The sequence below is a fragment of the Gymnoscopelus microlampas genome (genome assembly GCF_963454915.1).
Source record: "Gymnoscopelus microlampas genome assembly, chromosome: 13".
NCBI classification, from domain to species: Eukaryota; Metazoa; Chordata; class Actinopteri; order Myctophiformes; family Myctophidae; genus Gymnoscopelus; species Gymnoscopelus microlampas.
In genome coordinates this window covers 30,768,321-30,780,568 of record NC_139950.1, presented here as the reverse complement: position 1 = coordinate 30,780,568, position 12,248 = coordinate 30,768,321, and the positions used below count along the sequence as shown (strand labels likewise).

Here is a 12,248-nt window from a genome sequence, read left to right as displayed (position 1 = left end):
CATATGCCCTACAGTATATGATTATTTTAGAAGTTAAAGTGTGTTATAGAGTATTTGCTCAGTAACAGGGGTCACCAATGTCATCCAATTAGGAGAGAGCACACCCTCAATAGTGTTCCAGTTCCAAATTTGTCTGCTCACTTTTCCCCCCAAAATACTCTATATTCTACTCTACACTATAAATGGTGATCACTCACACCTGTCAGTACAGCACCTGATGAAGCGTAGGGCGAAACACATTGTGCAATAAATCCTGTGAAACAGTCCTGCATTTGTTTGTGTTTTGGAGTGTTAATTTTATGTAAACCGTCTTACAGAATTGACCCGCACCACCTGCGCTAGGGTCTGGATGTGCACAAGTGTCCTAATAGATATATATATACACAGTATATACGTATATCACTTAAAACACCTTTAGTCTTGCCATTAGAAAACAGTACTTACACATACTGTAATCAAGACACTGAGGACACAGTATGGACACAATGTCTAGCAGTGACAAAACCCTACCATTTCAGAACTCACATTTATCATGGGAACTTCAGAATTGGAAAGTCCTTTTACTGACTTTCAATATTAAAGGTAGTTGATTGGATTCAAGCACTTTTCTGGGATTGATTCATATTATCTGGCAGAATGTACACACTGGAGCTGCCAACGAGGACAAAATGTTTACAGCAAATGTTTACAATTTGTATAGAACATCACATCAGTCAATCACTCAGGTGAAGAACCAGTGCGAACGTATTCTCCAAAGTGTAATGTTCACTCATTATCTCAACGCCATATGTTCAAGTGCCACGTTAGGTCGTCTACTTTGAAGTGACGTTTCACATTGCTTCAAAGCAGACGACAGCAAAATAGTCGCAGTTGCAAAGTAGGGCCGACGCTTTGGCTCAGCTTCGCAAACCGCAACCATATTGGCTGCTGAAGTTTCACACGAGCAGTCATGTGGTTACTCCTCTGAACACCGTAAAATCCTCAGTTTATCCATTTGTAACTCCGAGCATGTTGCATTAGCACATGCGCGGAGTTAAATGAACACTCAGGATATTGCAGCGAAAGCTTCCGACGATGACTTTTCAATGCAGGCTGGGCTGGAAGGTGCCAACCGCAGCCGAACTCACCAAACTCGTCACAGATGCTCTCGTTCTGCAGCAGGGCCGGGTGTTCAAAGGTGTCCCGGCAGTACAGGATCCTGGTGTTCCCGCTCAACGAGGCGATACCGCCCAGTGCCAGCACCGTGTGGTCCGTGAGCAGACAGGAGGGCTGGTCCCGGAGCCGGGCCAGGACGGAGCGGCAGCGGCAGTACTGGGGGTAGCTCAGCACCAACACCCTGCGTCCGTCCTCCTCCTGGCCTGGAGGACAAAAGTGGAAGACACAGCAACAGTCAGGCAGGTCCACAATGCTATTATAGGCACAATATATTAAGACTCGTGGTGAGAATGGAAAAGTCAAAAGCAATTTGATGTACTATGCAGCAGACTATTTCGAAAGACAGAATATTTGGAGTTAGGCTGATTTGGCAAGTGATGACCAGTTTTTTAATTGCTTGTTTGTGAGCGTGAAACAAATTAGTGACAAGAAAAACCCTTCTGACCTTTTCTCCTCCTGATTATGTAAATTCTTTACCAAGTACAGTACGTATTAATCATTAATTAGATTAGGGTTCTAAGTTCATGAATGTTTTGATAAATTCATAGTGTGAATTTCACATGGCTTATTATTACTGGTTGCTTGTAATGATGTTGCATAGGAACTGAAGCTTATTTTACTGCTGCACTCCTTGTTAAGTCATCCATCCATAAATTCATACAAGCTCTGTCTGTCTGAATATCCTTTGCATATCCCGAGAACCGTTCATCCGATTCACTTCACACTTGGTGGGTGTATTGCTGAGGCCCTAAGGCAGTGGTTCTCAAAGTGGGGTCTGGGGACCCACAGGGGTCCTTGAAGGGGTTCCAGGGGGTCCACAGCTAATGCTGTCTTAAAGAGCCAAATATGCATCTAAAATGTAAAATGTGAAACCAAACACAAAACTCTTAAATGCTTTATGAGTCCTGATTTGAATAAATACCTATAAACGCCTCCTAAGCAAATAATGCCGTACGTCTGTATAGTATGATCAGATACACGCAACAATTCAGAATGTGTAACATGCAAGGTTTCAGAATGCATCCATTTGTAATGTTTCAGAATGCATTACACCTAATGTTTCAGAATGCATTACACACAATGTTTCAGAATGCATTACACGCAATGTTGCAGAATGCATTACATGCAATGTTGCAGAATGCATTACATGCAATGTTGCAGAATGCATTACATGCAATGTTGCAGAATGCATTACATGCAACACTGCTATGGTGTTAAGTGAAGTAATATGTCATGGAAAATTCTAGTTCCTTACTGTTCAGGCTGACAAGGTTTAACAAGCAAGTTCGAGGTGAGGTGAAAGAAATCGTTGGAGCAATTTCTCCATTGGATGCCTTTACTTTAGCGAAATAAGTGCAATAGAATTTCTCCCTATAGGGTTTTCAAGAGAGAGAGAGAGAGAGAGAGAGAGAGAGAGAGAGAGAGAGAGAGAGAGAGAGAGAGAGAGAGAGAGACCAGTGTGATGAGAGAGAGAGACCAGTGTGATGGGCCTTGCAACAGTCTGTCAAAATCTATTTTATCACATCACACCCTCTGCACAAATCACTTATCAAATCTTTTATGAGAGTGGAGCAGCCATAACACATATGGAATTTTGCAATATTGGGGAATGTATACGTTTTCTTCAATCTATATCAACAGCTTAACTACAGCAATAATAATTATCTATCTATACTAGTATTATAATTAATGAATGAATGGTGTGATCAGTGATACGATATGAAATGTAACTCAACCATCATAACTAGACTTCATTTGATAAATATTTTAGGGTATTTTAGATAATTCGGTAACAACTGAGCTGCAATGGAATACATACAGTACACACGCACATACGCATGCACACGCTCACAAGCACACACACACACACACACACACACACACACACACACACACACACACACACACACACACACACACACACACACACACACACACACACACACACACACACACACACACACACACACACACACACACACACACACACACACACACCCACACCCCCCCACACACACAAGCTGAAGTCAAATAACTTGCATTGTAATTCTCATGCTCAGCCATTCTAATTACAGTATTGTTTGTCTAAAGGCTTCAAAAGCATTCAACATATTTTGATGATGAAGAACAGTCAGTTTTGAAAAAGAAAAAAAAAGAAACAAACAAAAAACATTATTTATTGCATAGTCTACTACTCTACTTCACAGCCAGCCTCAGTTGGCTAGCTAATGCTTTATGTTACCATTGCTAATGCTTAGAGGCTTCGTTGCTGGAAAAACAACTGTCGCCACAAGTCTATTTGAAGTTATTTCTACCTTTTGGTGTCACTTCCATCCTAAGCACCAGGCATCATTAGTGAAATGAGCAGAAAGACGGACCAGGACAAGGTCAGCATTCAGAACATATTTACAGCAGCTGTACTCGGTACCATCAGTGTAATTAGCGCTGCTACACTCCAATGACTCCACTTCAAAAGAGAAAGATTAAAACTATTCAGCCAATGTGATCCAATATATAGCAAACAGGCATGTGTGTAGGCATGCATGCACACACACACACACACACACACACACACACACACACACACACACACACACACACACACACACACACACACACACACACACACACACACACACACACACACACACACACACACACACACACACACACACACACACACGTTTCATACATGTAAAAGTCAGAACACGTGCACACACGCACACAGCTTCGGCACTGTTTCATTTGATATCGCGCAGTTGTATGCAATTACAGCTTAGAGGTAGAGGAGGTTTTGCTTCCAAATGTCAGGGACCTTCTCCCAGCGACCAACAACATTTCACTTGATTAGATTCTATTTGGTAAGAGAGGCAAGGGATATAATAAATGTACACACAGGCCTTAATATTGTTGCGCAGTATTTTGAGAACCTCACATACTTGCCTTTAGCTACTTGGTAAATGGTAAATGTACTGCATTTATAGCACTTTTCTCCAAAGCACTTAACAACGTATTTCACATTCACCCATTCACACACCGACGGCGGAGGAAACCATGCAAGGCACCAACCTGCTCATCGAAAGCAGTTAGGGGTTAAGTGTCTTGCTGAAGGACACTTCGACACGCAGCCAGGAGGAGCCTGGGATCGAACGTGAAACCTTCCGATTACAAAACGGCTGCTCAACCTCCTGAGCCACTGCCGCCCCCTACTTGTACCTTTATGAGTAGAACAAATAAACCTGCTTGATTCTTGAGATACTGTATGTGTACAGTCTGTGTGTGTCTTCATAGTAGAGTATGTGTGCCGGCGTTGTGGCAGGTATCCTAAATGCATACCGGTATACACACATGTAAAGTTACCTGTCTTAATATACAGTTTGCTTTGTGCACGCATCTACTGTATGTGCAAAGCATGTGTCTTTGTACTGTATGCATGTCCTTGTATGTGTGCGTGTGTGTGTGTGTGCGTGCGCGCGTGTATGTTTAATGTACACTGAGTGTGTACACTTTCAATTCCTTTTGTTCATAAAAGCCGACCTTTACAAATAAAGGATGTCCTTCTCTTTACGCAAACATTGTAATTGGTTGGGGCCTTGGCTGTATCACTGGAGAGCCGGAAGACACACAGAGAGAATGTTAACATTATTATGCATTTTTTATTTCCCCTCTCTTTTTCTCCTGCACTCTCTCTATCAATCTCGCTTTCTGTCTACTTTCTTTCTTTCTCCCTCCCTCCTATCCTCTCTCTCTCTTTCTCTCTCCCCTCTCTCCTTCTCTTTTTCTCTGTTAGTCCTCTAGGGGCAGTACTGATGTGTCTGGATCACACAGCTGCCCTGCAGATTATTTTCAGAAGGTGATGTCGTAAAGCCCCTGACCTCATAAAACGGCAATAGTGTCAGGGTCATAAATGCTCTACAGGACAGCTGATGGTATAACCACTCAATCAATGCTACTCAATATATTGTAACACATAAGAAGAATATCACACCGTAATGTACTCTACTCATCTAATAACACTCACCACCAGTGCAGACGTTTTAAGCCACTGGGTCGGTGTTGGAGTCAGTGAGCAATTATAGGCCACCAGAATAATATGAAAAATAAAAGACTATTGCATGTAATTCTTAATTCATATTAAGGAATACAAATATTGTTTTGATTAATGCTTGTTTGAAATGATACAGAAGTGACAATGGCGCTTGAGTGGCGCATTTTGTTACACAGTACAATCTGAGTGTTAATTTAACTCTGAGAGTGTACACATTTTGCAGTGTGGGATTGTGTTATGTTATGAAACACAACCCGAGGGACACGGCGCCGCACAGATGCAAATGTTCACGCTGTTACACTTGGCAAGGACCGTATCTGTTGATTGACTTGAGAGATAAAAACATGCAAAGCTCCTTCGCTCAAGAGGACCAATATTATTCCTTCCTCCGGCTCCTCTTTAATCAATATTCTTACAACTGGGAATAGCAATGAACAATGTAGTAATACTGATCAAGGGAACACTTATATTAGCGCTTGTTGGCTGGCTCCCATTCAATAGTAGTATAATACCAGGCAGTGGTGTGAAGCATTTCATAATTATAAAATAGAAGATAAAAAAATATAAACGCTAATTTTCCCATGTACTCTAACCCAGAGGTGCGCAATCACCTCTTTTTGATCAGGTTATTAGATTGGGCTTTTGAGGCAATCAATTGAGTTGCAACCATTATTAGCCATTAATAATAATTGTTTGGTGTGCGCATAAAACCTTGATAGTCAGAATTTATCCTACCTTTATTATTTGTGTTAAAAAATTGAATCATTCTTTGTTAGGGATTATTATTGAATTATTGATTTGTTATGCTTGTATTATTCTCATTAGCAGCCTACAATAAGAAGTAAAAGCAATCCTTGTTTTCGCTGTCTGGCACTGGGTGATCACGCTAGCCTTGGAAAACGGCCAAGTGATCATGTGCCAGACAAGGTTGCCCACCCCTGGTCTAACGCTTTCTTTTTAACACAGTAGGGCATATGGCTACATTATACAGTGTGGTGGCACAGATGCCCTTTGTTTAAAGTAAACATTGAGTTCTAAATTTAATCCAATGCTTTATATGTGCCCAAATCATATATTCCTCAGAAACCGCAGCTAAATAGTTCCTCAAGAGGAAAGGGTAGAAGCAGAAGAGATTATATAGCTTGTGTAGTGGGGGTAAAGAAGGAGGGTTAAAGGGTGAACCCTTATACCAGGTGAAATGAAGGGGGGGTTTGTCCAATTACACTAAAGGGATAATGTCTGTTGTAATCCCACGCCTTACACATATAATATATTACACAACTCATAAAGGAAATCTCAGAAATGCCGCATGCGACACGAAACTCATTAGCTACAGTTGTAGCAGCTGCTGGGCTGTAACTAGAGCTAGATGAATAACCGCCGCAATGTCAGATGAAACATCATCGATAGTGCTGAATTTCTAACAAGGCAGCTCCAGGAGAAAATAAATGGGGGGGGGGGGGTATTGGGGTGATTTACTGCTGGATCTCTGAGAGCCATTGGTTTTATTTGAGAATTTCTCTTAACAGTTTCACTAAGCTGAAAATAAATCCACTTGTAATATGAGGTCTGCTGCGAGCGCTGGAGCCGACTATAGCTACTAGCAAAAAATAACACAGCCCACACTATCTGACTCGCGTAAACCGTGTCATTACATTCAGCTGAGCTTGAAAATATTCAAAGTGGCCACAAACTCTTGACAAGATCTCGCCAGTGAGTGTGGACGTCGCCAACAGCTCAGTTTCACAGACAGTCGGGAACAGGCTGAAAACCATTATTCCCATGCTATCTGTCACCCGCTTGCAGTCCTTAAATCACTCACTTGGCTCAAATTTGCTGTTGTCAACATTTCCACATTATCTAGCCGGGCAAGGAATTTACTGGATCTCCTCCCCGACTGTTTTTGTGGTTTTAGTGAGAAAATGGTACGGCAGTGCCAATAATGTCACATTTATATTTGAGTTTACTATTATTTTTAACGACGCTAAAAGTAGTTACATCAAAACAAAGCCCAAAGTCTTGAAAACAAGCAGACTAATTCAAGGGGTTGAGAGAGAGAGAGAGAGAGAGAGAGAGAGAGAGAGAGAGAGAGAGAGAGAGAGAGAGAGATGGGGGGGGGATAAAAGCATGGACAACAAGGGGATAGAAGGGGGGTTCAAAAAACAGAAGGACAGGGACAATAGAGGGGAAGTGGGTGAGATAAACAAAGGGTGAGAGAGGGAGAAAGACGGAGAGAGAGAGAGAGAGGGAAAGCTCTCGTTTGATATTCTACCTCCATCCTCGAGGCTCTCTGCTCCTATGCTCTGTATTGATCTGAGAGGTTGCCCTGTTCCCATTTAGCCACTCATAATATATAACACATCTCTGATTCATCCGCTTCTCTCTACCTCTAACTCCCCCTCGCCGTCACCTCCCTCCCCCTCTCTCTCTCACACACACACGCACGCACACGCACACGCACACACACACACACACACACACACACACACACACACACACACACATCTCTCTCTCTCTCCCTCTCTTTCTGCCTACACACTTCCCTGCGAGGGGACGCGACACTGAGCGAGGGCTATATAAGTGGTGGCGGCAGGCTGCTCGATGCAGCTATTGGTTTCATGTTATTGAAACCTGACCACATAAAAATGGAACAGCATCTGTCAATGACACCAAATGGAAATGACGTGGGGAGGTGGCTGAAAATGGAATCCCATTTTCACAGACGGCCACCTTGTGTTTTCTGTGAAGGGAATATGAAACGGCATAACGATGTGGATTCATTTCATTTGCCTGATTCACATAATACTGTATATTTAATCTGTGAACGGCTGCAAGCAGACAGAAAGCAAAAGGCGTAGTAACATTTCGCTAATTGCTCACGGCTGTTTTGCCACAAAGTAAAATGAAATTATAATAAGAAATTCTTCCCAGCAATCGTTCATGAAGTGCCACATTAGAAAACCGCTCCATTGAAATATGACAACAGCACTAACAGAGCTTGTTTTGCTCAAAGGGAGTAATAATCTGAGCTATATTCATCGCATCCACATTCATCAGATGCAGCCGCATAATGACACATACTGTGTCTGCAAATGACTCAATGGCCCTCAGTCATCAACACCGCATCACTCACTGGCGCTGAGTCTCCGTGCCTCTGCCCGTAATATCAGCTGCAAACCGCGTGCGCGACTGCGCGTGCACGGCCAAATTCCTTTAAAGAGATATTAGGCTTTTACATTCACAAGGCATGTCTGTGTGCTAACTCTTCAAAGGGAATCATATTCTCACAAAAGGGCACCAACACCCAGAGGAAATGTTCTATTGAAATTGTACAGAGGGCAGAGAGCGACAGAGAGAGCGAGAGAGAGAATATGAGAGAGAGAGAGAGAGAGCGAGAGAGAGAGAGAGAGAGCCCTTCATGCATGTTGGCTCCTGTTCTTAATTATGGTAAAGCACTAAAGTGGCTCGTTCCTTCCTGCGGGGTGGGGCAGCGGGCTGTGACAAAAAAGAAGAAAAAAAATGTTTATATAATTTTCACCTCAATTTATTCAAGTGTGCAGCGCAAGGATTGAGGACACAGCTATGCATACAAGAACACAGGCACACACTAACGCACACACACACGCGCACGCACACACACACACACACACACACACACACACACTATTCAACTACACCCTGCTTAATTCCATCCCAGATGTTCTTGCGGTTCACAGAGGAGGGAAAAAATGGCAATACCACATTTTCAAAAATACACTCCCATAACTCCCATATCAAATGGTTTCACATACAAAATGAAACAGAGAAGAGAAGAGAAGAGGGGGACAACACAAGCACTTTCCTTCAGTTGATTTATGTGATTCTATTACATTAAACATTCTTTCCCCTGAGCAGGCTCGGCTCCCTAGCAACCATCGCTAGCAGCCCTAATGCGTCTGGCACGGGGCCAAAGTAAGCTGCCTCCCTTATTGATTGCCAGATTGAAAAGTTTGCATTTAATAGGTTCTGTAATACATGACAGAATTATTCAGGGGGCGCTCCTCATTGAATAACCCGTATTGGTTATTTTAGAGAAGAAAAAAAAACTACAACAGACAAAACAACAACAACAACGGCACGGTCCTCGTTACAAATGAGCTAACGGAATGCTCCGGAGGGCCTGCTTTCATGGCCGAGATGAAATTATAGCCTCGGCCTGTCGGAATCACCACAATCACAGAGATTCGCAGAGGGAGAGGGAGAAGTGAAGCCATGATTACTGCCAGGGCAACAGGCCAACAGCCACCATTATTGACACAGGCATAACTGTAGCTAAAGTAACACTGCCTAGTGAGGGGGCAGGGAGGACTGCCAGTCAACATGCTGTTCTGTACTTGTGTTGTGATGAATCTGCTCCTAAAAACACTGCTCACTGTCTGGTCCCTAAACGCAGCCTGACTAATGACTGACTACCGCTGGGTTTGAGGGTCAGTCTACTTCCACCAGCAGTCAATTTAGAGAGCAAATTCGCAAATGCGCAAACACCACCGCCAGCAAATCAAATCAAGCGCCATAGCCTTGGTAGCATAATTCCAGACTGGTTTTCTTCTACATCTATACAAACGATTATCTCACTCACTCCACCGCGCGCTGAGCATAGACGCTTTTTCACCAAAGTAACGCCGCTCGACCTGCTATGACGGCCACTCTTATTTGTCACGCATACTGTACGTTACCGTCCCGACACAAACTTAATTGAGCAGCTGAGATAGTGGATCACAGAGATTCTGACAGAGATACAGAGACAGAGGCAGAGAGTTTCCTCAGCTCACCCTAGTAGACAGCATTTTCTTCCAACATAACTTCCTCTTGGAGAAAGAAATGTATGACATGTTGGCTTTAAATGTATCTTTAAAGGGACGGGCGAGTTCCCATTTGATCGAATACCATGGGAAGGTTAGAGAGAGAGAGAGAGAGAGAGAGAGAGAGAGAGAGAGAGAGAGAGAGAGAGAGAGAGAGAGAGAGAGAGAGAGAGAGAGAGAGAGAGAGAGAGAGAGAGAGAGAGAGAGAGAGAGGAAGGCAAAAAAAGAAATAGGGGGGGAAAACATCTTATCAGAAGATTGGGAATTGGGTCAGGCAAGGAATTACATGTCATTCCAGATCAAAGTTGCTGTGTGTGTTTCCTCAAAGATGGGCCCCCATTATCAACCCCTGGAGTGATTTCTCAGGGCGTGCGCTGGGTGAAAAGGAAACATGATTTAATATGCTATCAGTAAAAGAATGGAACAAGAAAGAAGTAAAAATAAAGGAGAAGAAAATGAAAATAAAAAGGGAGGAAGCAGGAATATGGGGGGGGGGGGTCAAAGAATACTACATACTATTTGGAATAGACACGCTTCCACAGCAAAAGAGAAAACAGAAGAAAAAAAACTGTAAAGCAGAGGGGGGACTTGTCATTCAGAGAGACTCACTATTGTGAATTCCTGTCATTATATAAGAATCTCTCTCTCCTATTCTCTCTCTCCCTGTCTCTCTCACTATCAGTGCAGATCTGTACAGGGGAGGGGAGGTTTTAAATAAACAGCCCATAGAGTTAAGCCAACTGGAACCCTTTTCAATAATTACATCCAGCACAATACACAATTTACATGGGATTTGTTTGGCCATGGGACATGACAGTGTATGCGAAAGAAAGGAGTGACATTATCCCTGTGTGATGAACACCTCACCCCCACGCCCCACCCCACCCTAAGAATAGACGCTTATAGTCTATGGCTTATGGTTAAGATAGCAATATGTCATTAAAAAACAGCGCCATCTGTTTACAATCCTCCTGACTGTGATGTCATGGACATGAAGTACACTGAAAACATTTTTTTTAAATGCTACATTTATGAATTGTCTCGTGGCTGTGAAATTGGCTGTGATTAGAAATCCAAATGGTTACAACAAAAATGTTGTATATGAAAAGGGACTAACTGAGAAAAATGGCTCCAATGATGTGCTATGGAAGTTCTCTGGCTGGTTTTGCTGACATAATCACAACACTGTATTGAAGGTATGAGATGTAGCAGTACAGAATGAAGAACCAGCTATATGGAATTATGTACACCTATGCACAGTAAATCTACAGTACCTAAATTCCACTAGCGCACATAAAAACATGTTTAATGCCACAGACACTGTCAGTTTTACAAAGTTTTTTTACCCCATCCCACCAGTTGGCAATGCTTTCTGCACCAGGAGACGGAAAATTACGTACATTATGAATTTCGAATGATTAACATTGTCCTTGGACACGTCGAACTAAGTGGCAGCATTCACCAGAGTGTGACCACGGGAAAAATCAGGGGAAACAACAGGACAGGGTGAATGCAGTTCATTCTGGCAAGTGTTGCTCAGCCCAGCACATAACAAGGAAATGTACTGACAGGTTGGGAACACAGGGCAGAGAGGCATCTATGATCTATTGTTTTCAGCCGTAGGTTTCCCTCGACCCGGCCTGGCGCTCAATAAATCAAAGCAGCCAATGCCACACTGCAAACTCTGAAGTGAGATATTTTACAAAACACCCATTAGATCATATTTTACAAAACACACTTTAGATCATATGTTGTTATTTTGTGTGTTTGTTATGCATTTATACCAGCCCATTATGTGTGCATATTACGCACACACACACACACACACACACACACACACACACACACACACACACACACACACACACACACACACACACACACACACACACACACACACACACACACACACACACACACACACACACACACACACACACACACACACACACACACACACACACACGTCTGGAATCTATCACAGCTGCATTGCAATTACCTTTCTCTGCGGGGGCAAATACATTACCTCTGTGCAGTGAAATGAACACTGTGTTATTTCTATAAAGCTACAAGTCTATCTTCCATAGCGCGTATGAGCTACAGTCTGGGTAAGGGGCACTCTGGGATCAGTTGTGTCTTATACATTATGATGGATGTTAAATAGATGTCGAGAATCAAGACCAGCACAGCCAGGATGAGCACAT

At 42.8% G+C, this 12,248-nt stretch overlaps 1 protein-coding gene across 1 annotated transcript in view; it reads right to left on the bottom strand.

Moving 5' to 3' along the window:
* Positions 1-12,248, bottom strand: part of LOC311059124 (AT-rich interactive domain-containing protein 5B-like) — an 86,943-nt gene that overhangs the window by 52,171 nt on the left and 22,524 nt on the right. Inside the window, exon 5 of the mRNA XM_084076777.1 lies at positions 1,128-1,358. Coding sequence (XP_083932903.1) covers positions 1,128-1,358 — 231 coding nt within the window. The remainder of the gene's footprint in view (positions 1-1,127; positions 1,359-12,248) is intronic.